The following is a 22778-nucleotide window of genomic DNA, read 5'->3' as shown; positions in this document are numbered from 1 at the left end:
AGAATTGGTTGAATTAGAAACTCAAGTGCTAAAAACTACTTTTCCAGACTCCCATACCGAGACGCCTAACCGATCCTGAGTTAATACCATGAACCATCCCTTTTCATCATTACCGTTTCTTATAAAAAGCATTTACCACTTCCTGGCTTCGACTCCTTCAGGGGGATGTGTCTCCACGGTGCGGTCCTTGACGTCGTTCCAATCGGTGCTTAGAGAGGTACCGTTGCTCTCGATGAAGCTCTTCATCATAGCTCGCTGCTGCTCTGGATTCGAGCCTTTGTAAAGCTTCTTGAAGAAGGCGTTGACATCCTTCTCTTCATCAGAGTCAATGTCAGCGCCGATGTTGTCCCAGTCCTTCTTCCCGGCCTTGGAAGATGTAGGGTGTGTGGCTGTCTCTGGGGCTGCAGGGCCCTTGCCTTTGTCCTGGATGACCGTTGACGGAGAAGATGAAGCCTCTGAGGGGGGTTTGGCGGCTTGAACGGGCTTGGTAGCTTCTTGGGCGGGAATCATGCTCCTGTATTCGGGTCAGTAACAGTCATTAGGTTATGTTAGGTAAGTTTTAGTACATACTCTGTCTTTTCAGAAACGGGATTAGCGTTGTCCTCCCCCTTCAGCTGTTTCCACATTCCGGGATCTCTTTTCTTCAGGGTCAGCTCGACCTTGTTGGGAGTGACCCTATAAGTGGAAGTTTCGGTGTTGATATGGCCCCAGAGGGAAAAGCTAAGAGGCTTCTCAGAACCATCAGGCCAAACGACGGAATCGAGAGAAACAGAGTCGGAACCGAATTTGACCTGAAGCTTCTCCTTGTTGACCTTCTTGGAGAAAATAGATACTGACATGGTGTCATTGTTCTGGAATTCTTGGATTCTTGGAGGCGAGTTGTCAACCACGGCGGGCTTAGTAGCAGCAGCAGCAGGAACATCTTCGCCGGATTTCTTTATTCCAAGATCAGACAGACCTGCCAGCTCCTTGACTTCTGGCTTAATAGTTGTGGTGAGCTTGCGTGCAGGATCGTCCTCGGGGAGCTTCTCCATGGCATATAGGATCTGCATCCTCAAGGTGCTAGCAATGCGCCATTCCTTATGACCGGGAGGATCCTTCTGATCGAGCGCAGATTTGTTACCAGGGTTGTTCACTACATCGGTCTTCGATTCCTCCTGTGCATCACTCAAAGCCACCTTGTAGAAACCATTCTCGTCGCATTTAGCCCTAGCTGGATCCTGCTTCTCTACAGCAGGGAAGCCCTTGACAAGGCGCATAGCGTAAATGCAGCATGCATCAGCGTTTGCATATTGTCCGAGACGGAAGTAGGCCACGGCACGTCGGTAGTGGGCTTCGATCAATAGCGGTCGCTTGTTGCGTTCGTATGCAGAGTGCCAGGCGAAATTGGCATCGTCGAGTGCCTCTTGGAACTTCTTACGGTTGATGAGGGCTTTTGATCGGGCGATGAGCCAGAGGGGGTTCTTTGAGGTTTCGAGGGCAGTTGTAAGCTTGTCGATGGCTTCGTCCCAGTTTCGCGCTTCGGCGGCGGCGAGACCCTGTTGGGCTAATGTGGTATACGACATTGTTGCTAGACGTATGCGGTAGAGACTCGATAGATGGTATGTGAACGACTCCGAAAGAAAGATGTGATGTGAGTTGGTTATATAAGGCAGCAGTGGGAAAGACTCGAGAGTTGGAGATGATGGTGGGTTCTGGAAGCTTTGGTGGGGTCATGAGCATGATGCCGTCTTAGTGGGGCGCGTCCTCTAAAGCTTAAGGCGCCAAATTAAAATAGCCTAGGTCATGGCATAAGGTGTCTGAACTATTATGTCTACCACGCTAAGCCAATTGTATAAGACGCAATCACAAGATGACTCAATAAAACTGCAGTCTGGTACATTCTCACAAAGATGTCACGAATGAATAGTTGTTGCTTTAGTGATTTGATGTGTTAATTTGTTTTCTTCTATGCTGAAATCTAAGAAGGTGATGTAAATGCATGTGGCACGAATGATCGCTTTCTATCAAGGAGTAAACATCCTCCTCATGTAACAAAACAATGTCGCTGATGAGTATATTCTTTATACAAAGTTTCCCCAAACTCGTAATACAAGACTGGGTGCTGAAGAGAATATAAACAAAATATACAGGCCCCGAAGTGGGCGAAGCCGTCTTGACTCAAGCAGTAGAGCAAGCTTGTTTGTGCTCTGACTTCTCTCAGGATATCAGAAAGAAGTAACCCCTAAGAGCATAAGAGACCAAATGATTTAGTCGCTTTATGCTCAATTAGATAAGTACTTAGGCTGCTTTATTACAATAGCCTAACTCTTAGAGGATGATGCTACTCTTACCCACCTGCTTCTCCAAACTCGTGATACAAGACTGATGTCGAGGAAGAGATATCCAGGTTGTAAGGCTCTAGTTGTGAGTCATCTGGACTATGTGAACAAGTCCCATACAGTACAGCCCAAGCAGTACCATAAAGAAAACAGCCATCCAAAACACAGAAATCCATGTATTATTCTGCTGCTCACCAAAGAATTCGGCGATAATAAGCGTGACGGACCACGCTTTGGTAACAACCCAACGTAAGATCTGACCGACAGTGTGGCAAGCTTCAAGAGTTGGAAATAACGGAAAGCAGGAAACTATGCCTTCGAATTGGTCGTCTTTGCCGTCCTGAGGAAGTTCCGGATGGATGTGGTGCAAATCAGCGTCACTCACATCGGTCGCTTGGGTCTCAGCAGCCTGTGTCTCCACGGGAGGAGGAATGTCCTTTTTGCAAAGAAGAGCCTCAACGTTCTCCCAAGTGGCAGTCTTCTGATGGTCGAACTCAATGCGCGAGCTTCGGATGCCCTCTTGTTCCATGGCATCCAGTTCCGTCCTACGTTTGGATGCCCAGTTCAAGACTTCTTGTTCCATAGCAAGGAGCTCCGTTCTGCATTCGGTTACTCGGCCCAAAGTCTCGCCGAGCCTAGTAGTACATTGGCGTTTGAACATCGCGAGCGAGGACATCTCCGTCTTGATAGCGTCTCGAATCCTCTGAAGCGTGTACACGTGCTCGTGCTCTGGGGTTCTCAGTATAGTGCAGAGCGCAACGGCGTGTTCTGCCAATCGTATGAGTTGGGCTCCGTGAAGCTCCTGGCGATGAACTGCAAAGTGACGAATCTGGACGCATGAGTTGAGAATAGTCTGAACAGGAATATTGATACCGTATGCGGCAGCGCGGGGTCCCAGTATTGCGGTCTTCTTCCTAAGATGACTCGCCCAGATGTTCAATTCGCCAGCTTCAGCACAAGTCCACCCCATTTGTTTGAGGACACTCGGCATCATGTCTTCAGCATATTTGAAGCAAGCTGCCTCCAAGATCTGCTGCATGCGACTGAGGATGAGGATCTGTGTGCGATGGGGGGGATCAACCTCTTGGGGTACAATTGTGTCTTCATAGCTCGTAGTGGATGATGTAGCAGATGAGGTATCGGACAAAATAACGGATGAAAAGCCGGATGAAATGACGGATGAAATATTGGATGAGATATCGGACGAGATATCGAATGAAATAGGGGGTGTCCGGGGAGTTCGATCGTTTGTTCGAGTATAGAGTGTCAAGAACTCAGTCCAGCTGACCGGAGGCTTGCGAACAGAGACGGGAAAGTCGCTGCTGCAAGTGAAATTTGGACACACGTTCTTGTCTCCCTCTCTTTCAGCATCAGAAAACTCGGGGGTCGGCGGAGTGATCGTGCCGTCTCTCATCGTTTCGTCTTTACCCAGCTCTGGAGGGGATATTCCCAGGAGCGAATTCAAGTTGGTAAAGGCCACCCCCTCCGTTTCCGTTTCTGAAGCCACTGGCCCTGCTGTTTGCTTCTGTTTGCCGACGACGATTGCGGGCTTTGGGGCATCGATTTGAGTGGTGTTGGGTTCCGGGGCTGTAGAAGGTGACGGCTCTGCGGTTGTAGGAGGTGACGGCGGTGCTGAAGAGAAATACATGTTTGCCCTTGTCTCAGACTCAAAGACCCTGGCAGACAACAAGACGCGAAGGATATGTACAATTACGTCTTGCTCGTAATTTTTGCGTACGTCCTGGACGATAGACTGATTTTTCGTTGCCTTGACGAGTTGTTGAATGGGCTTGTTCTTCCGGAAGAGGGCGTTTTGGCCGTGAAAGATTTTCTTGTAAGCAAAGTAGATTTCTCGGTGTTTCTCTTTTTCCAAGGTCACCTTCATATTGGAAGAGATACTAGAGAACCAGCTCTAGGATAGAAGGGACGAAGGGGACAGTAGGCAAGTTTTATAAGGGAAAGAACAACGCTCCAAGTCTGCATCAACTGAACTTTAAGGTCAACGGCGAAGTCTAAGTTTGTAAAGAACGAACAAACCTTTGTCCAAGTTTGCCAAAAACGAAGAAATTTGCGAGACCCGACTTTATGTGACTGCCAATTTATATTCAGCCAAAGGTGCTTAGGCAGGGAAGTGTGTTGAATTTATACTTAGCTGTCAGTGTTGAACAGTGAACTTTGATGTTAGCGATGAAGTCTAAGTTTGCAAAAACGAACAAATACGCAAGATCTGACTTTTTATATTACTGTTCTGTTAAATACTCAATTGAATATGCCTAGAGGGAAGTGTATTAATTCTGCAGTCCGTTGGTTGTCAGTGTTGAACCGTTGGTCGATACATGGCCGCATATCCCAGGCTGCGCCTCAATACCCCCAGACAGTCCTCGGGGTATCAGAAGAACTAGCAACCAAAAACATAAGAGATGAAATAATTTTCTCACTTTATGTTAGCTTAGACTGGCACTTACGCTTCTTTATTATTGTAGCCTAAGCCTTAAGGATCATGCTTCTGTCACCTACTTGACAGTGGTCACTATTTTAGCATTGACAAAAAAACGAACGCGAAGGGTGAAACGTCTAGGTTTTGTCAATTAATTAAAGTATATAATAATGACGGGCCATGCTACAAATCTTGTCGTGCATCATGTACCCATTCAAGCTTTCTCTCCATTCTCACCATTGGCCCAGCTTGGCACGAGCTTCTCCTCAGGGAACCTCTTGGCAAACATGCCCAGGGCCTTGATGGTAAAGGTAAACTTGTAATTAGGATATGAGATCATGCATGACTTGTTGAAGACACCCTCGATGGCCTCCTGCAGCCACTCTCCGTTGGGTTGTTGGCGGTCCATGATCATTTGGATGCCTCTCCGCAGGGGCTCCACATGGGGATAATCAGCCTCCATCAGGCCGATCAAGGCCCAGGCTGTTTGGACTACAAGGGATCCTGAAGGGTGCTCGACATATTCCATGGTTTCGCAAGCCTGTGCCCATTAGTAAAAATCTTCAAAGTGTATTTCTGAGTCATACCTTGTAGCTTTCCGACCAGCCGCCGTCGGCCCTCTGCTTGGAGATCAAAAAGTCACAGCCACGTCTTGAGTTTTCACCTGTGGCGTATGTCTGGCCGATATGCTTCATGCTCTCGAGCGCAAACATGCCAGCGTAGGTGAAGCAGATACCCCAACTACCGTACCATCCACCATCAGGACGTTGGTTGGACTTGATCCACTCGGCAGCGGTTCGGATCAGAGTCTTGACCTCTTTCGTGCGGTAATCGGGCCAATGTTTGTTGAACAAGGACATAGCTGTCACACAGGCAGTTGTGCATTCGGGGTAGTCGTACTCGATCATGATACGACCAAAGACCTCGGCGGCGTTGAGCATCTCCAGCCATTCACCTCCCCGTCTCTTTTCGTATGAAGACATGCCCTTCGTATCGTCATTCTGATATAGCAGTAGAGTATCAACGGCATCGAATATCCTTCGCTCTTCGAGGACTTCAGGAAATCCGCCAACCTTTTGAAGGAGGATAATAGCTTTCATGGCTTCTGAAATACAGTCGCTTACACCGTAACCCTGATCCTTGTTGCTGAACGGCCAACCGCCCTTTCGAGGTTGACGGTAGCAAACCTCCTGATCAACACAATTCTCTCGGATCTGTTGTCTCTCCAGGTAATGCAGCGACTTCATCAACATCGGTCGCCATTTCTCGTCCTTGTGAAGACCGGCCTCGAAGACCGCTTGAATCAAAAAGGCGGTATCCCAGCATTGAACACCATTGGTGCCGTTGACCAACATACCCTCGTCCTTGACCCAGATGAATTCTTCAAGTCGCTCAATATGCCTTTGAACACCGTAGTTGTCTGGACCATCGCGAGCGTAGCATAGGACTGTGTTCATAGTGGCGTTGACGGGCGCCAAGCATGCGTAATCGGTGTTGGCATCCTCCATATCGACTTGCTTGCTCGACCATTCCTCAGCCTTCTCCTTGAGGATGTTGGGTCGTAGGTAAGGGTTATAGACGTTGACGATTAGCCAGTTGGCTGTGTTGAGTAACCATGACTTGGGGTGATAATTATCGACGACGCCGATATCGTTTCGGTGGTTTGTCCAGTTGATCTTCCTGTAGTCTTCGATAAAGACTTCCTTCTTCAATGATCGAGTAACGGGGGTCTCCTCGCAACTCCATCGCTTAGAGTACAGCCAGCCCATAGGAAGGAACACCATGCGAATGTGAATCCACCATCTCCATGGCGCAAATGGAACCCAGTCAGGGAGGAGCCAAATCTCTGGCGGCACGGGGTTGACGACATCCCAGTCCATAACTCCCAACACAGCCATCCAGAACTTTGCCCAGTGCGGCGCATATAATGCTCCTCCCATCTTGTGAAGGGTACCTCTGGCCTTGACCAATACAGGGTCGTCGGCTTCAACTCCAACAAGTCGAAGGGCCACATAGTTCAGCAAAGTTCCAAACACACTACTCTCGCCTTCAATATGCAGACCCCAACCGCCATCTTCTGGGTGTGCCCGTGCGGCTAAATATGTGTAGATCGCTGTCGCTTTCGCAGAAGAGATCGGTGTCTTGGTGACATACCAGGTGATGACAAGGCTGGGAAGGAGGAACATAGGACCGCCATATTCGCAACCCCAATGACCACTGGGTAGTTGAAGCTTTTCGAAGAATTCGAGGCCATTCGTGGCAGCATCCAAAGGGTTGTCGGGCGTGAGGAGATCGGGGAGACCCTAGCATCATGATGTTAGCTTGAGCTTGACCAGGGAACCCCAATGCACACGTACCAGAGATTGATTCAAGTACCACTTCTCAGCATAACTTTGAGGCCATTCCTTCGCAGCTTCGTCGTCCTCGAGGTAGTGCCACGTGTGGCGGCTGTCATCGTCCTTAAGCCTCCATCGTGTCTTGTCCAACTCTGAACCGATGCGCGGCTGCTTAGGGAATGGCTGTCCCTGTTTCAATAGTGGTTCGGACTGAGAGTCAGCGGCGCGCTTACGTGACTTTAGCGCGCTAGCGTCACGTCCACTAGAATTGGCGACCATTTTGGAGAAGTTGACACTCAATTGAAGGTAAATATCAAGTCAATTGAAAGACGTAGCAGAGTGATGTCAAAATAAACCCCTTGTCAAGATCAAAGGCAAGCACATGCTTTAAACTAAACTAACACGGGGACGGAGTTAAACAATTTGGGCTAGAAGAAGGACCCGCGGGTGCCCGGTGGCACTTGCCCGGTACGGGGTCTAGAGACATCAAAATGTCCCGTCTTAGCGGTCAACCCCCTGAAAATCAATTCGGGCGGGCGCGGATTCCCCCCTCCATAACGACTTTACCCCTGCGTATTCGGACAATTTGCATCGATCTTCAACTTCAACCATTCTACTTCATGAAGACTCAACATTCCGGCTCAAAGCTGGACTCGTCAAATTCCAATTGAAAATGGACGAGGAAATGGAAATTTCTCAAATAATTGCTACACCAGAATTGACTCGAAACCGTCAAACTAATCTCCCGTCATCAGCAACTGTCAATGATACTAATACGAATACGATTACCAGCAACACAAACGTTGGGACGGTTGTGGCTCGCATTGAGGGCATCCTTGAGCAAATCATTGACGCTTTGGCTGCAGGTCAAGAGCTTTCGATTGGATTCTCCCCCAGAAGGGCTGTTCGACAGGCTGCCAATGCGTCGCCAGAACGGGTTCACTTCCCTGGTCGCAATCAACAAGAGGCTATCAAATTCAGTAACAATTTGCGACACTTACATGTCACTTGACTAACATGCCGCAGCGCGCATACTTCTTATCCTCCAGCTTTCACATGACGCTCTTGTATCTGGTACAGTCCTGACCAAGCGGTTAGTGTGTTGAGCCTAATGCAAGAAGATACTGATAGTTTCAGACACATCTTTTACCAGCATCAAGATCTTTTCGAGAAGCAGAGAGAAGTCGATGATCTTGTGGACGACATCGCATTCAATCTTGGTATTGGCCGCGCAGATCTGAATATTGTGCGCATCGTCAGCCAAACTCTTGGAGAATTGCCGCTTACTCTAGCAGGTTGCCGCTTCCAAGGGTCTATTGGCTGGGCATTTGACCATCGGTCTTCAGGATGGCAGTACGCTGAACCCTTCCTCAGGAGACCTGGTAGGTGAGGCTATATGCTATCTAGCCATGTGCTGATTGGGGTAGGGAATGGCTGTTCCGATTGTTCAGTCAATCTGGGGCCTTGACATCCAGGATTCCAGATAGATTCTGGTCGTGGAAAAGGATGTAAGGACACCGAATTTTTCCCAACGACGACGAAATCTGATTCTCGTTCATTCAGGCTGTCTTCCGGTCACTCTGTTCCTCTCAATTCTGGAGGACGTCTCTGTATGGTCCTGGTATACTCATCACTGTACGTATCCCTCAACCCCATCAAGACGTGGGCTCACCAATGCAGGCCAAAGGGTATCCTGACTTGACCACTCGTTCGTTCTTGAACCTTGTCAACACCAGACATCCTCAGTTGTCAATCTTGGGACTATTTGACTACGACCCCGACGGAGTCAAAATTATGCGCTGTTACCGTGACGGATCGAACAGACTCGGTCATGAAACCGATCTCAATATCCAAGGATTGCAATGGCTTGGTATCAAGTCTGCACATCTCTTCCGAGATTTTACTGGCGCCAGATCCGCCCCAGCTAGCCAGTCTTCGCAAACATCCATCACCTCTACCGCATGTCGTGATCCTGTCACTTACATGAGCACGAGAGAGCGCAAAGCGACGTTCTCGACGCTCAAGAAAGTTTCTGACTCATCATCCAACGAAATTGAAGTATCGGAGACGGTGCACGAATTGCAAATGATGATGGCGCTGGGTGTCAAGGCTGAGATTGAGTGGTTGGATGAGTCGGGGGATCTATGTTCATGGCTTGATGATGAAATTGGAGAGGCATTAATCAGTGATATGATTTGAAGACCATTGGGGGATGTCAACAAGATTTGACTCAGTATAAAGATGGATTTTGAGAGTTGATCTATTGTGAATAGCCTTACACAATGCAACAATAATTATCAAGACAAACATGTCTACCCTACATGGCGACCCACCCCCACACCGTGCGAAAATAGCGGGGTATCTACCCACACAGTCCCCTCATCTTCACAAAATTTTATATCTTTGACATCGAAAACATCACCAAGCGCATCATCATGGCCCCCAAACTCACAGAAGAAGAGATCGATGATCTCATTTACTTTTCCCGAGCCGGAGAGCAGGAGGACTTGACAGAGACCATCAAGTCCCTGGCTGAGCGTGAGAACGCCAGCCCTGCTGAGATTGTTGCGGCTGCTCAAGATGCTTCCAACAAGTCTACATGCCTGCATATGGCGACTGGAAACGGTCATCTAGGTAAGAAATAGAATTATGGCAATTTGGAGACCCTATGAGACTTCGAATACAGAGCCCGGGTGTTGTGAAGTTGGCGAATATCAAACTAACACTTCTCAGAAATCGTCCGCCAACTCATCTCATACTTCGACAACCGACCAAAGGAGCAGAAGCAAGCCTTTCTCGATGAATCAAACGAAGCTGGCAACACCGGTCTTCACTGGGCAGCCCTAGGTGGTCACCTCGACGTCATCAAGCTGCTTCTCGAGCAGGGCGCTTCCCCTGCGCTCGCAAACGAGCAGAACTACGTTCCTCTGGACTTGGCCTACTTCAACCACAAGAACGACGTGGCCGAGTACTTTTTGTCCCAGGCTAAGAAGCTGGAGGATAAGAACCAAGAGGAGGGTGGTCTGGATGCTGCTGTTGGATCTGTTGAGATTGAGGATGGTGAGAAGGCTGAGGAGAAGAGTGAGGAGAAGAAGGAAAGCTCATAGGGCACACTCAGAGGGATCATTTGGGCTGAAAAAACGGATATGGGATGAAATCTAGATGAAGTCGGGAAGGGAAATGGAAAAAGGATTGGGAGTTTAGGACATATATGAGAACAACGAAAACACTTTCACATCAACCACTACCGGAGCACATCTCGAAAATATCGATTCCATCGGAACCAGAGTATCGTAAGCACGTAAGGTCTGACACTTGAAAGGCATCACCAGCAATGGCTTACTTCACACAAGTGGGCTAGAATTCAACATACTTAACAGGACCAGCCTGTTTATTTCATTGTTTCCTTGTTATCTAGATCTTAACAACTTACCAACCTAAGCCAGACAGACCGCCGAGCACAACATGCTACTGCATACCAACAAAACCCATACACATCTGTGTTTGATGCATCGTACAATAATTGCTCATGAGATCCGTAATTCGAAGCCCACACCCAACTCTGCCACAAGTATGGGCAGAACAGTAAATCGAATGCTGATTACTGTTCTGAGGCGTTACGGCATCCATAAGACAAGACCACTCTTTGGCGCTGCAGGTGTGTTTCTCGCAAAACATTCCTTTCTCTCCATTGTCAGTTACCACTACAGGTCCTGTACAAGAACCAGAAGAGCAGATGGTTTCAGGTCGCTGAACAGCCACCTCTCTACCATATAGTCGTAGACTCAGAATTTCGTCGTGTGACTCTACGAGCTTATTGCGGATCCATCTGGAGAGACTCTGACCGTTGTTTTTCGCTTCCTTTTGACGCTCTCGAAAGCGTCTTTCTTTGTTCTGAATCCCCTCTTGAATCTCTCGATGCATTTCATCTTCATTCTGAATCTCCTCTACAATTTCTCGATAGCATCTTTCTTCGTCCTGAAGCTCCTCCTCAAGCTCTCGAAAGACTCTTTCTTCATTTTGAATCAGCTCAGTCTTCTTCATCGCGCAGTCTTCACAGTCACCACCGATCTTACAAACAGTGTACTGTTCTGTTTCTAGGTTTACATGTTGAATCTCCTGCCCCGGCTTCTTGAGGTTGAGCTTCTCAATCATACAGCCAATATAGTCGTTGCACTGGATGAGTCCCGTGGTGCGCAGTCGATGAGGGTTTTCCTCGGTGGAGCAGGAGTATTCGAGTTCCATGTAGCGACACATGATTGCTAATGATAAAGATGGTATCAAGAATAATCCTTTGGGACTGTGAGCGGGAATAAAAGGCTGTTGTGAGTGAAGTTGTTTTGAGTAGAGCTGCTGGGCTTCTTTGGTCTGGCAGAGGAAAGGGCTCTGCCCTTTTTATAGGCTACTTTGTTATCTCAACAAAGACGAACAGTGAGCTGAGCACTTTATTCGCGCAAGTTTCACTGTCCAAGCATTCAAACCATTGTTCGTATGGTAGGTAGAAATTGAGCGGTGGTAGAAGAACAAAGCCACTGCTCCGACTCAGCCTTTCCAGAAGGTTTCCTGTTCTCATTGTGTCAGCTTCGCAAAGTAACATAACATCATATAGCGTTGTTTAGATGTTCACTTTCAGTATTTTCATAGAAACTAAGAAATAATGTGCTCTGTAACAATAGTCGAATTTCAGGTGGTCAGAAGCTGCCAAACGTCCCCGAATTTAACCGTATCAATCCATCTCCGAGAGCTTTCCGGGCAGACCAGACCGATGTAAAGGTACATCAATCTGTGCCTGGGTATAGCTACATGAGCTCGATATCTGCAGCCACGTGTCGGGACTATTGAAGAGAGAGCTGAGAGAAGCTTGAGGAGCAATTTGTCCGTCCCCATATGTACATCGGATACGAGCACTATTGCATCTGGAAATTGTCTGTCCAGTCGTTCGTGTCCAGGCTGACATGGGATACATGACACCCGCTTTGGAAGTGATAGTCAGCGGTTGTCGAAGATAGCTGACAGCGCTGTAGATATACTCGAAATGTGCTGAGCTTGAACCATCGTGCTTGATAGCACTATCGATGTTGACTTTGATATCAATACCCAGTTCTCTACTTAAACTCGAATAGGTCCATGGGTCGTAGCTACTGGACGAGTCGTCAAAGCCAGAGTTTACGATGAATGTTGGAGTGGAGAGGTCTTCACTGGTGGTTGTAAAAGCGGTGCTGGTTTCTTCGCTTGTAGTTGTGACCGGCTCGGCAGTTGTAGTTGTATCAAGCTCGAGAGTGGCAGTTGTGTCAATAGCTGAGACTGTGGTCGTTACATCCTCCCCAGTAACATCGGTCGTCGTCGTTAACCCGGGAGTAGCAGAGGTTGTAGCACTCTCGGTAACGATGATGACCGACTCCAGAGTTGAAGAGAATTCGTCGTCCAGGAGTTGAGTGGTCTGAAGGCCATGTTCATTAAATGTATCTGAGCTAGTTGAGGCCTAGGCCGTAGACGTGGCATACTCGGAGTCTGTTGTCTTTAGTGAGATTGACCCTATGCTTGGCATCGCCTTAAGAGCTTCTTCCTTTCTCAGTCTTCCTCAACATCCAAAGTAGAAATCATTTCACTTAATTCACCCACAAGCCCCTCGTATACAGCTTGCTGTAAACGTGGTTTAGTCAGGTCATCGCCGTATCCAAAATCACAATCTAGACATTTCCTCGTTAAATCTCGATACCTCGGACCCAAATTTGATGCTTGCGTTGACAGTTTGCGAATAGTGATAACGTCTTCCAGGGATTGTAGTGTGGACCATTGTCCGACTTGAAGCAGGATTGCCCCGAGACTCCAAAGGGTTAGGTTTCTGACACCGTATAGGAGCTTGGCCACCTCGAGAGCATCGTCTATTGTTAGAGGAGTTGGTAGGCTTGAAGCAGCCGCGTTGTTTTGCTCTTGTGTAAGAATCGTCTTTGTAAAGTCTGATGCGACATGCAGTGTCTTGAGACTTGTTGTTAGGTCGTGTCCTGTGTTGTAAAGCATCAGATCGTAAATGTTGAAGTAATCTTTGAGCCACGGCGTTGCATGAAGCTTCAAAACAGCGGATGCGATCTCGCGAGCTATCTTGAGCTGATCAACGATGCTAATGGACCTTTCAGCTGACGAATTCAGCGCTTCGCTCATTGGTATCAAGGTCTCGTATGCATTATCGGACGTTGTAGACATAGTCTCCCGATGAGTGTGTGTTAAGTTTTTGTAGAAGTGGTGCCGGAACTTTCCGTCCATGTCTCCATCAAGATACCCAAGGCAATACCCATCAATAGATGAAATCGATGTCAAAGGATCTTCTTTGTATAGTACCGAACAAAGATCGACCATCGACAGATCAGGAAGCAACTCCACTACTTGCAACTTCTTCGAGGAGCAGCAGGGCTGATCTTGATCCATCAATATACTTGCTCCAGCTTCGGCAAACCGAACTTTTCTTCTTTTCCGCTGGCCATCATGGGAACTTGAAGATTGGTTGGAATTTGGGGATGCAGGAAGACCTAATGATGGGTCACGATTCTGTGATCGTATAGTAACACGGATTGCTCTTTCTCGAGCCGCGATACTGGCCGATGTGTTAATCAAGCGGTATACAGAGGAGTAATGAAGCGTACCTAGTTCCCATTCCATGTCCATCGCAAGTAATGGCAGCATTCATGTTGACATCCTCCTCGACATTAGTATGAAGGAATAGCCGTACGATATGTTGCATTTCAGGACTCATCCCATGCCCTCCATTGTTTGACCAAACCGTGGTGAAGGCTTCATGTAATGCTTTGGAAGCTTCCTTTGTCTTTCTGAAGTGATTGTACTCGGGATCTGTCTGCATTCGAATAGTCCTTCGTGGCGCTGTAGCAACAGGCTTTCTGAGTTCCTGTGTCTGCTCTCGAAGTTGTCTTAGCTCTTCGATGGATTGATTTAGGTCTTTGATGTGTGCTTCAAGTTTTGACTCATCGTAAGTGATTCTGGTTGCCTCGCGTAGTCGTCGCATAGCATCCCTCGGTTGTTCATTCTATTTTCGTCAGCTCTTTCCTTCAAGATCAGTGACACTTCATCTGCTTACCTCATCGCATTGATCCAATATCTGGTCGAAGCAGTCGAATACTGATTGGAGATCTGCCATAGTGGAGCCAATGTCCTCGATGAGCTCGCGGCAGGAGCTATAGCTCTCCCCCAGGCTCCTTCTCATTCCATCTTCAAGCTCTTTGCTACTCCACTTGGGATGCCTTTCATCTTTCAACATCGATTCCACAACATCTTCGTCATTTACACAAGGCCTCAGAAGAAGATGAAGCTCATTGGTGAAGACCTGCGATTGTCGGCTAACTCGCTTCTGGACTCGACGTAGCTCTCGAGAATAATGACGAAAGATCTTGAGCTTCTTGCGAACAACTTTACACGTTTTTACCGCTCCGCCAACAATTGGCAAAACGCCCAACGCAAGCGACACAGGCTCCATTTCTGTGGAATCGAGTTTTGATGATTGAGGTGGGGGATGCGCTCGTCATAAACCCTTGTCGGACGCCTTTTGAGGCTGAAGATGGAATGAGAGTTAAGCGCCCAAGGCAGTGCTTGGGGGCTGAGCCATGCATGCGACATTTATCTCACGCATTATTGGTCGTTGTAATCAGAGCTGAATGCACTTTCACGGTTACACATGCCCATACTCAAACTCACGGAAATTTGCTGATCTACCAAAAGCAACACAATTGCGCACAAGATGGACAGTCTGAATGAGCAAGACGGCTACGACCCGGCAGCTAAAGTTCGGCTGTTTCTAGATGCTTTAGCAGTCCACTTCGTCGAGGAGAGCATTGTTGCGCGCCTATGCTCTTTGCTACTTGTTGTATTTCGCGACATTATACAAAAGCTTACAGACTCGAAGCTCCACGCGGATGAGAAAGCCCCGGTCAGCATCAGTTTACAAAGAAGTCTCGATCGATTAAAACTATGGTCTGACGGTTATCGGATATGCGCTGGCGATCAAGATATCAATTTTATCAAGTCTGGACGTCTAAGACACGCTACTACCGAGGTTTTGGTCAGCATCAGCGACGCTTTACTAGAGAGTATGTTATTATTACCTGGCCGATGGGCTCAGACTGCATATTATTGTTTTATGTAATGACTGAGCTATGACAGGGCTTGAACCTTTGACTAGTTCCAAGAAGACTCAAATATCAGATACGGCCGAAGAATCAGTGCAGAAATTGAAAGAAGTCCTTGAAGCAGCTCACAAAGATCTGGACCACGACACTTCCTCGTCGGATAGCAGTTCTTACTATGGCTCGGATAACCTTGAGGAGATTGCTAAAGATCTGGAGACCGATACTTTGTCTCTCATGGGACTCGATGCACTATTTCAAAGCGCGACATTAGAGTCATTTGCCGAGAAAGCCGCCTTTGCAGATGCAGCGCAGACCTGGCTGCCACATGACGTATACAAGGACAGGATTCGGACGAGATTTCCAAAAGCAGAAAGTTCCTTGGTTTCGAGACTCTCCAAGACGTCCTACGATCGCTACCTCAGGTGTCAACGAGAGCGAGAATCACAGACTACAGCAGTTGGTGACGTTGACTTCCCAAGGTTCACTCGATCAGACGCTGCCAGCTCAAAATTCCAGGATTCTGGTCTTGGAACGTCGATTCCCTCATCAGCCTCTGTGGCAGAAACGGTCATGTCGTACCGTGCTGAAGGAAAGCCTTCAGTTCGAATTCCACCTTTATCCAAAGAGGCCAAAGAAGGTCAATCTTTTGAATGCATTTCTTGTGGTAAAATTCTCTCGATTCGAAACAACTCAGTATGGAAACGGCATCTATATCAGGATTTACTCCCCTGGCAATGTCTCGATCCGGATTGTTCCTTCACGACCATCTTTCAGACCCGCGAAGACTGGATAGCTCATATTGCACAAGATCACAAGCTCGAACCAGATTGGCAATCCATCACCTGCCCCCTGTGCTTCGACACAATCCCTGCCGGGAAAATAGCTATCACAAAGCATCTCTGCAACCATCTAGAAGAGATATCTCTTGCTGCACTTCCAACAAATCTAGATGTTGAGTCTCATTCAGGGTCGGATAATGATTCAAGTTCTTCTCAATTTCACGAAGAAAGCAAGGAGGAGACGAATGAAGACCCGAACCTCAAAGCACTAAAACCAGATACCTCAGGCCAGGAGCCAGTTTTGCCAGACGCGCTTGTCTATCTGGACCAGATCAAACTGACGTTCCATGACCGTCCTGACGTATACAATCGATTTCTTGACATCATGAAAGATTTCAAAGCACAAGCGTGAGTTCTTCAGCCCAGATAGTGTCTGAAGATGAGTCTAACACGATCCCAGAATTGACACTCCAGGTGTAATGCGGCTGGTGACAGATCTCTTTGTTGCTGAAAACCAATTGCAATTAGTTGCTGGGTTCAACAATTTCTTGCCGCCTGGATATACTATCGACAAAGACTTGAATTTCAGTATGCCTGGGGACCCAGTATCGAACTTTTACCTCAAGAACGACATCAAGTCCAGTAGTTCTGATTCTGCTAGACAAGATAGCGCATTGGCAATAAAGGCGCTGACCAGCGATTATATGAGCCAGCTGCCCAATTATAGTAGAGACAAAGAGGAGCCTGTCGACATGAATGCTTCTGTAGCTTATGTAAACCGGGTGAAGGTAAACTGGCATGCCGATAGCTATCAAGATCCAAACTGCTGACTGCCTACCAGAAACGATATATGAGTGAGCCCGAAAGGTATCGGCAATTCTTAAAAATCATGCAAAACTACCAGAGAGAAACCAGGCCCGTACAGGAAGTGTATACGTCTGTGGCTACGCTTTTTTCGTCAGCGCCAGAGCTTGTTGAGGGTTTCAAGCTCTTCCTACCCCCCCATCTAGCGGCATCAAAACCTGCCCCGACTTGAGAAGTAAATGAGAGTCTGATCAACATCAACTGTTTGCTATGAAGTGAATACGGGCCACTCCATTGGTGGGATAAGCGATAAACTGGTGTGATTTACGAAAGAACTAGATGCGTGGGCGGCCGAGAGTCAAGAGGTTTCTGAACCAAATATAACCATACTTGGTTTCAAGCGGATTATCTTCCTAGCCAGAAAAGGCACAATATGATGAAAGGTCTACAGCGAGCAAAATCGATTATTTACAATAAACCAATGTTGTCTGATACAACGAGGGGGCTATATACACAACTACGGTGTGTTTTGGTGGATTAATGCGAGAGGCCATCAGGGTTCTCGCTGACCGAAACCCTTTTGTCGATACCTTGAGAGGCGCGTCTTGTTCACGAACATACGTTTTACATCTTCATTTTTACTATAATCCATTGCAAAAAGACTCTCAGATATCACTTATACATCGCTTTACAGCATGGAGCAACCTGTCGAGGATATTCCCCACTGCCACCACCACCATCACCATCTGCAGTATCACACTCATCATCACCACGGTCCTCCTCAGGATGTTCCTAGGTCTATGGGACAGCACAATAAATCGCACTACAAGTTAGGATTTCCAAATACCTTTATCTTCTTCAAATATTGACTGGTTTAGCAATGTTCCTGCTATGATGTTTCAATGGCCGTGGATTATCGAATTATGCAACCAGGTATCCAAAGAGCTCCGACAGAACATAAACTGGATCGGTATAAAGCCACCCGCATCAAGACCTACGAAGATGCTGGACTATGCCTGTGGGAATGGTGTGGCCTCTAGAGTAAGATCACGTCTATCGTTATTGTCGTTACGAATTCACTACTGATTATGGCAGGCACTTGCACCTTTCATGTCCACTGTTAGAGGCATGGACATCTCATCAGCAATGGCAGAACAATACAACGAAATGGCCCTCAAATCAGGATACACTCCAACGAAAATGCACGCTGTACAAGGAGACATCATCGAACCTGAATCAACGCCATCTCCCGAACTTGACACGCCCGCATATTTCAATTTTGATTTAATAGTTATGTGTCTAGCACTGCACCACATCGAAGATCCAGACAATATGATCTTACAGCTTTCTAAAAGACTTAGACCTGGAGGAATTTTACTTATTATTGACTGGGTTTCTGATCGAGAAAGAATGGACTTGTCGAAACTTAGTGTCAGTAGGATGGGTTTTGAAGAGGGGGAGGTTAAGAGTGCGTATGAGAAGGCCGGATTGGATGATTGGTCTTGGAAATTGACTTCTACACCTTCGCCGGTTCCTAGGGAGATTGGAGGGAAACAGCAGTTGTTCTTTGCCCGGGGGATGAAGGGTGGTAGTTAATCAAATACTTATTCGTTGCTTAGCATTGAAGTTTTGTTGCCGCTGCGGACAGAGATTCACACAAGGAAACAGTTCATATGCATGTCTGTGCTGCGATTGCTCTTTGACTGATTCAAGGTTCTGGAATGAGTATATATAGACCCAATACCCCTACTAGTTTGACCCATATCAAATTAACCATACTAGATATTCAAAAGCTTTAAACAAGAAACTTTCTTGGTATATTTAATCGCCCTATTATTTCAATCACACCTAACATTAGACGACACATCCGTTGAGTCACAACAGCTACCGCAATGGACTCGTTACAACATACTTACAACAATCTTAAGGATGTAGACATTGCATCCCAACTTATCGAGGCTTGTCCCGGTGTTCTTTCCAACCTGGCCAACCTGCTGGTTAAACATAAGCTGCACGACTTTTACGAAATCCGTCTCAACCACAAGCATTTTGACATCACCAGAGGTGAGAAAGTCGTTACCTTCGCCGGCAACAAAAACATGACCGTTTCAGTCGTATGCAAAGACGGCGAATGTCCGCGCGAACTTCTTGCTTCGGAAGGTATCGTGCCTATCCCTGGTGGCAAAATCATTCCTAGCGACTTTATAATCAAGAATGGACGTGCTATTGCTTATGAGTTCGCCTATACTCACACGAATGAAATCCCTAGCCTCAGCCCTGAGTTCTTGCAAGAATGGAGCGATTATCTACGAAATGAAGGCCTAGACAGCTTTTTAGGACTTTGTATTCGAGAAGACGGCGTGCCGTTTGATGCACTGGAAGTTTCCGACTCCGAGAACCGAATCAACAGGCTGCTTTTTAAGTATGATCGTAGCGAGGGAGGTTCTGCTTTGACTACTAGTTGGCGAGTTGATGAGCAGAATGGTTTGGGAGTGCATATGAAATGCCGCTATTGTGAATACATGAATGAGCATGAGAAAAAGTGTAAGGCTAACAACGAGCCTGTTGAATCTTGATGTACCTGCTGCAGAAAAAATAAGATAGAGATAGTTTTTTGAAATGCAAAAAGTGAGGTTCTGCCCGGGCTCGAACCGGGGACCTTCTCGGTGTTAACGAGATGTCATGACCAACTAGACCACAGTACCAAGCTGTTTTTGATAAAAGCAGGGCTCACAATTAGTACCTAGTACCCTAGCAAAATGAATAGAAATGAGAAATAGTCAGAAAGGGAATTTGCAGATCACCGATTCATAAACTTGTGCTAGCAAGGTCTCAAGGCAAATGTTACTATGATTAAAGTTAGCATCACTATGGGTAATACAGCGTTGACAGAAGCTTCACCATCATCAACGATTAATATCACGTGAGTCATTACACACTCCCGCACCTTCATACAGTACCTCCACACAAATGTCCCCACCTCAGGCCGAATCGCGTCTAGCGTCACGTCCACCGCGGAATGGAACAGCGAAGATGTAAGTCAGTCCAGTCTCTCACAGCAAATACTACAGTCCGATGATTAAATTTGCTCTTGCCCTCCTCTGTACTCAGCTTTGAGCTTGAAGATACCAATACTCGGAACCCGTACTCTTTTTTCCACCTGAAGACATTCTTCTACATTATCCTGTGCGAATAACATGGCGGAATGACCCCGTGCTAACATCAAGTGTTTTCTGTAGGGTACGCCCATTGTTCGACCAGTAGCCAACCAGCAATAAATTCCATCGCGAAGAACAACCTGGCAGGGAGCGCCCCAGAAGAATACCACTCGAATGATGCCGACTAGAGGCTCATGAAGATGGATTAGTCCTTCGGCGGCTTGAGGATAGCTGCATTGGTTGACTGGTTTATTGCTTGCGCTTAATGGGCCACTTGCGCCAAGCACTTCTGCACAGCAACGCGCTCATTCATCAACCGTCAAATATCATTTCCACGAACTCGGAGGGATTCGAGTCTGTGCTTACTTCGCGTACCGGGAAAGAAACACTTTCGTCTCGTCGCTCGAAAAAGGCCGCTGGGCTAAGGCTGGATTTTCCAAGACGACAAATATGTCTTGCAAGACCCTTGTTTCGGTACACTTGTGATAGCGAGGATTTGGTGTCTTCGGAAGTACCTTAGGCCGCTTCTTGACCTGACTCTTTTCCGACTTCAAACCGCACCATGCTATCCAAGGGTCGAATAAGCGAAAGGATCAACTGGGTGCGTAAGCCACCATCACTCTCTAAACAGGCAACCACCCAATCCTTCAATTCTTTATCGCTTGACACCACGTGTTGGAACTGCGTTGACTGGCTATAAACTGGAGTTTTGGCAATCCGCGCTGACTTTTTTATCCTTAAACCTTGTTCCCTTCCAGCGCCACTAGTTACTCACCACCAAGTGCGATCCTCCAACCCTCTTCAATTGCTCGCACCGCTAACAGTTTAAAACAGTCACAATGAAGATCCAAGCTCTTATCGCTGCCGCCATGACCGCTATGGTCGTCGCCGACCAACATCCTCATGCCAAAGAGATATGCGGTCGCCTTGGACCCATGACATGGGATCCTAAGGACCTTCCAGAGGGTGTTGATGTCAGCAAGATCCGCATGTGTGCGGACCATCCTATGGGTGCTGGTAACTATTGGGGATTTGGTGAATATCTCCCAAACTGGGTTCCTCGTAACCCTCTGGCCGATTATCTGTAGAAGAAGTTTTCTCGCGATTGACTGATATTCGAATGATTCGATTGGGAAGATATAGGCCAAAGGATTGGACGAGTTGATATCAAATGTATAGATTTATTCATGCCGCCATGGCATAACGAGTTATGGCATATTGCGAATTCGCAGAGATTTTCTGCTTAATACGCAATTGATCACGGTTGTGAAGACAGAATCTTATGCCACATTCAGCCTTGATAATCTGGTTTAGATACCGCAATCAATGCGGGTAGCGTCAAGATAAACCTGTCAACTCGGCCTGAAGACCAACACAGTTGATAACCAATCAATAGCCCGTCGTCAGTCGTCTATGAACCGCATCCTCCAGAGTCTCAAGGTCTTCATCCTTCAGTCCAATCTTCTCATTATCCGTCTTTTCATAAAGGGTTCCACCCTCAGACCAGATACGACGGAGTGTATACGAAGTAGCATTGGGGTTACCTTCAGTCCATCCCTTCTTCTCTGCCTTTCTCAACTCATCAAGAGTATAATTCTCAACAGTCCAGGACTCGCCTCCAGTTTGCTTCTCCAGCTCTTTCAAGATTTCCTTTGGGGTGACGACAAAGGATTGGACTTTCAAAGCTTTGTTGAATGACTCAGATGGATGATGAAGGGCTGCTACGACAGCTTTTCCAACACTGCAAGTTGTCAGTCTTTTCTCATTATCAAATGATGCATGAAACTTACTCGGGCATAGTTGTAAATCCAATCTTTGGCTTCCCATTATCAATCAACACAGCCTTCTTTCCCTCATAGTCAAAACCTCCCGCCTCGGGGATATCAGGGTTCAAGGTAAAGTACATATCAATGTACGGTCCGGTAACCACAAAAGTGTATTTGAGCCCGTTCGCATTCTCCCGGACATACTTCCTCACTTTGAGCTTTAGTTGATGCGGCTTCTCATCAGCACTTTGAGGTCCATACTCGATATCCGTTCCGTACTCAGAAGGGAAGAACCATTTCACAGAATCCGATTCAGACGCCAATTTGATTAACTTGATTTGTGTTTCGATGACGTTTCTTCCCACCGCGCTAACGACGGTATCGATGCCCTTATATGCTTTTTTGACGTCTTCTTCGTTGTTGACATCACCTGTGATGATATTCACAGCCTTCGACTTCAGCTCTTGAATGAAATCTTGTTTCTTGGAAACAGTGTCCTCAGATGTGAAGATGGTGACATGGTCGAATGCTGGTTGGGCATTTGCTATCGCCTTGGTGATGTACCGGCCAATGGTGCCTGTTGCACCGAAAATAAGAATGCTTTTGGGTTGAAAGTCTGCCATTTTGATGTTGCTGAGTGAGTCAAGTTTGGCGGTTTCCTTGAATAAGGAATAAGTAGAGGGAGAGGATGATTTATAAGCTGGAGTCGAGCCGAAGCGGGGTCATATTTAGTTTAGTACGATATATTCAGCCGGAATGAGCCAATGCTTGGTAGGTAGGTAGTCAACGATAGGGCGTCAGAAGAATTGACCCGAGAGCATGAGACGAAATAACTTGGTCATCTTATACTAAAGTCTTGGTCTGCACTCAGGCTACTTTCTTTTGGCGCCCTAATCCTTACAAGACAACACAACGACTTCGCATTTTGCTGAGAATAGGATTTGATCAAATCAGCCTAATACGTAATGTGAATATCGACCAAGAGTATTTCCTCTCTCGACTAACATCCTGATCAGTCGCTGCTTTAACCTGAGCCTTCCCT

At 47.0% G+C, this 22778-nt stretch overlaps 12 protein-coding genes and 1 non-coding gene across 13 annotated transcripts; 6 read left to right on the top strand and 7 right to left on the bottom strand.

Moving 5' to 3' along the window:
* Window positions 1-6: 6 nt before the first annotated feature.
* Window positions 7-1872, bottom strand: B0J16DRAFT_332114 (SGS domain-containing protein). Its single transcript, XM_046126681.1, has 2 exons — window positions 571-1872; window positions 7-514 (listed from the first exon to the last, which is right to left on the bottom strand). Exons 1-2 carry the CDS (start codon window positions 1563-1565, stop codon window positions 133-135), a joined length of 1377 nt encoding a protein of 458 aa, XP_045985897.1. The 5' UTR covers window positions 1566-1872; the 3' UTR covers window positions 7-132.
* A 528-nt stretch (window positions 1873-2400) lies between these two features.
* On the bottom strand, window positions 2401-4230 carry B0J16DRAFT_410742 (uncharacterized protein; the record flags this gene model as incomplete). The annotated part of the gene is made up of 1 exon (XM_046133181.1): window positions 2401-4230. Exon 1 carries the CDS (start codon window positions 4204-4206, stop codon window positions 2401-2403), a length of 1806 nt encoding a protein of 601 aa, XP_045985896.1. The 5' UTR covers window positions 4207-4230.
* A 663-nt stretch (window positions 4231-4893) lies between these two features.
* On the bottom strand, window positions 4894-7454 carry B0J16DRAFT_368279 (terpenoid cyclases/protein prenyltransferase alpha-alpha toroid). Its single transcript, XM_046130204.1, has 3 exons — window positions 7116-7454; window positions 5346-7061; window positions 4894-5299 (listed from the first exon to the last, which is right to left on the bottom strand). Exons 1-3 carry the CDS (start codon window positions 7371-7373, stop codon window positions 4973-4975), a joined length of 2301 nt encoding a protein of 766 aa, XP_045985895.1. The 5' UTR covers window positions 7374-7454; the 3' UTR covers window positions 4894-4972.
* Window positions 7455-7767: 313 nt separating this feature from the next.
* On the top strand, window positions 7768-9396 carry B0J16DRAFT_410740 (Spo11/DNA topoisomerase VI subunit A; the record flags this gene model as incomplete). The annotated part of the gene is made up of 6 exons (XM_046133180.1): window positions 7768-8074; window positions 8121-8187; window positions 8232-8340; window positions 8390-8476; window positions 8658-8729; window positions 8775-9396. The coding sequence occupies 6 exons, from the start codon at window positions 7768-7770 to the stop codon at window positions 9291-9293; spliced, it is 1161 nt and encodes a 386-aa protein (XP_045985894.1). The 3' UTR covers window positions 9294-9396.
* A 108-nt stretch (window positions 9397-9504) lies between these two features.
* On the top strand, window positions 9505-10695 carry B0J16DRAFT_332103 (ankyrin repeat-containing domain protein). The gene is made up of 2 exons (XM_046126680.1): window positions 9505-9728; window positions 9828-10695. Exons 1-2 carry the CDS (start codon window positions 9530-9532, stop codon window positions 10199-10201), a joined length of 573 nt encoding a protein of 190 aa, XP_045985893.1. The 5' UTR covers window positions 9505-9529; the 3' UTR covers window positions 10202-10695.
* On the bottom strand, window positions 10563-11379 carry B0J16DRAFT_368276 (uncharacterized protein; the record flags this gene model as incomplete). Its single annotated transcript, XM_046130203.1, has 1 exon — window positions 10563-11379. The coding sequence occupies exon 1, from the start codon at window positions 11349-11351 to the stop codon at window positions 10563-10565; it is 789 nt and encodes a 262-aa protein (XP_045985892.1). The 5' UTR covers window positions 11352-11379.
* A 783-nt stretch (window positions 11380-12162) lies between these two features.
* Window positions 12163-12597, top strand: B0J16DRAFT_52425 (uncharacterized protein). Its single transcript, XM_046133991.1, has one exon. The coding sequence runs from the start codon at window positions 12266-12268 to the stop codon at window positions 12527-12529; it is 264 nt and encodes an 87-aa protein (XP_045985891.1). The 5' UTR covers window positions 12163-12265; the 3' UTR covers window positions 12530-12597.
* On the bottom strand, window positions 12598-14643 carry B0J16DRAFT_52428 (uncharacterized protein). The gene is made up of 3 exons (XM_046133992.1): window positions 14185-14643; window positions 13736-14133; window positions 12598-13686 (listed from the first exon to the last, which is right to left on the bottom strand). Exons 1-3 carry the CDS (start codon window positions 14578-14580, stop codon window positions 12666-12668), a joined length of 1815 nt encoding a protein of 604 aa, XP_045985890.1. The 5' UTR covers window positions 14581-14643; the 3' UTR covers window positions 12598-12665.
* Window positions 14644-14781: 138 nt separating this feature from the next.
* Window positions 14782-16476, top strand: B0J16DRAFT_52411 (uncharacterized protein). The gene is made up of 2 exons (XM_046133990.1): window positions 14782-15190; window positions 15264-16476. Exons 1-2 carry the CDS (start codon window positions 14842-14844, stop codon window positions 16418-16420), a joined length of 1506 nt encoding a protein of 501 aa, XP_045985889.1. The 5' UTR covers window positions 14782-14841; the 3' UTR covers window positions 16421-16476.
* Window positions 16477-17429: 953 nt separating this feature from the next.
* B0J16DRAFT_52409 (S-adenosyl-L-methionine-dependent methyltransferase) lies at window positions 17430-18624 on the top strand. The gene is made up of 3 exons (XM_046133989.1): window positions 17430-17641; window positions 17691-17853; window positions 17908-18624. Exons 1-3 carry the CDS (start codon window positions 17508-17510, stop codon window positions 18406-18408), a joined length of 798 nt encoding a protein of 265 aa, XP_045985888.1. The 5' UTR covers window positions 17430-17507; the 3' UTR covers window positions 18409-18624.
* A 118-nt stretch (window positions 18625-18742) lies between these two features.
* B0J16DRAFT_332085 (uncharacterized protein) lies at window positions 18743-19419 on the top strand. Its single transcript, XM_046126679.1, has one exon. The coding sequence runs from the start codon at window positions 18912-18914 to the stop codon at window positions 19386-19388; it is 477 nt and encodes a 158-aa protein (XP_045985887.1). The 5' UTR covers window positions 18743-18911; the 3' UTR covers window positions 19389-19419.
* A 24-nt stretch (window positions 19420-19443) lies between these two features.
* On the bottom strand, window positions 19444-19517 carry B0J16DRAFT_t51. Its single transcript has one exon. It is a non-coding gene; the product is annotated as a tRNA-Val (tRNA).
* A 1842-nt stretch (window positions 19518-21359) lies between these two features.
* Window positions 21360-22359, bottom strand: B0J16DRAFT_315676 (uncharacterized protein; the record flags this gene model as incomplete). Its single annotated transcript, XM_046125263.1, has 2 exons — window positions 21360-21711; window positions 21761-22359. 2 exons carry the CDS (start codon window positions 22357-22359, stop codon window positions 21360-21362), a joined length of 951 nt encoding a protein of 316 aa, XP_045985886.1.
* Window positions 22360-22778: the final 419 nt, after the last annotated feature.

Source organism: Fusarium flagelliforme, assembly GCF_020744385.1.
Source record: "Fusarium flagelliforme strain FIESC 12 MPI-CAGE-AA-0113 chromosome Unknown B0J16scaffold_2, whole genome shotgun sequence".
Taxonomy (NCBI): domain Eukaryota; kingdom Fungi; phylum Ascomycota; class Sordariomycetes; order Hypocreales; family Nectriaceae; genus Fusarium; species Fusarium flagelliforme.
Note: the sequence above shows the minus strand (reverse complement) of the source record. Positions and strands in the feature narration are given on the sequence as shown.

Bases quoted from the DNA above. Each gene is read 5' to 3' on its own strand.
- B0J16DRAFT_52411 (XM_046133990.1), top strand. From the start codon at position 14,842: ATGGACAGTCTGAATGAGCAAGACGGCTACGACCCGGCAGCTAAAGTT. The intron at 15,191-15,263 runs GTATGTTATTAT...GAGCTATGACAG, and splicing joins CAGCGACGCTTTACTAGAGA to GGCTTGAACCTTTGACTAGT.
- B0J16DRAFT_52428 (XM_046133992.1), bottom strand. From the start codon at position 14,580: ATGGAGCCTGTGTCGCTTGCGTTGGGCGTTTTGCCAATTGTTGGCGGA. The intron at 14,134-14,184 runs GTAAGCAGATGA...TGACGAAAATAG, and splicing joins TATTGGATCAATGCGATGAG to AATGAACAACCGAGGGATGC. The intron at 13,687-13,735 runs GTACGCTTCATT...CACATCGGCCAG, and splicing joins GGACATGGAATGGGAACTAG to TATCGCGGCTCGAGAAAGAG.
- B0J16DRAFT_52409 (XM_046133989.1), top strand. From the start codon at position 17,508: ATGGAGCAACCTGTCGAGGATATTCCCCACTGCCACCACCACCATCAC. The intron at 17,642-17,690 runs GTTAGGATTTCC...TGACTGGTTTAG, and splicing joins CACAATAAATCGCACTACAA to CAATGTTCCTGCTATGATGT. The intron at 17,854-17,907 runs GTAAGATCACGT...TGATTATGGCAG, and splicing joins GGAATGGTGTGGCCTCTAGA to GCACTTGCACCTTTCATGTC.
- B0J16DRAFT_332114 (XM_046126681.1), bottom strand. From the start codon at position 1,565: ATGTCGTATACCACATTAGCCCAACAGGGTCTCGCCGCCGCCGAAGCG. The intron at 515-570 runs GTATGTACTAAA...ACCCGAATACAG, and splicing joins CCCGTTTCTGAAAAGACAGA to GAGCATGATTCCCGCCCAAG.
- B0J16DRAFT_52425 (XM_046133991.1), top strand. From the start codon at position 12,266: ATGAATGTTGGAGTGGAGAGGTCTTCACTGGTGGTTGTAAAAGCGGTG.
- B0J16DRAFT_332103 (XM_046126680.1), top strand. From the start codon at position 9,530: ATGGCCCCCAAACTCACAGAAGAAGAGATCGATGATCTCATTTACTTT. The intron at 9,729-9,827 runs GTAAGAAATAGA...AACACTTCTCAG, and splicing joins GACTGGAAACGGTCATCTAG to AAATCGTCCGCCAACTCATC.
- B0J16DRAFT_368279 (XM_046130204.1), bottom strand. From the start codon at position 7,373: ATGGTCGCCAATTCTAGTGGACGTGACGCTAGCGCGCTAAAGTCACGT. The intron at 7,062-7,115 runs GTACGTGTGCAT...TCATGATGCTAG, and splicing joins GGTACTTGAATCAATCTCTG to GGTCTCCCCGATCTCCTCAC. The intron at 5,300-5,345 runs GTATGACTCAGA...TAATGGGCACAG, and splicing joins GCTGGTCGGAAAGCTACAAG to GCTTGCGAAACCATGGAATA.
- B0J16DRAFT_332085 (XM_046126679.1), top strand. From the start codon at position 18,912: ATGACCGTTTCAGTCGTATGCAAAGACGGCGAATGTCCGCGCGAACTT.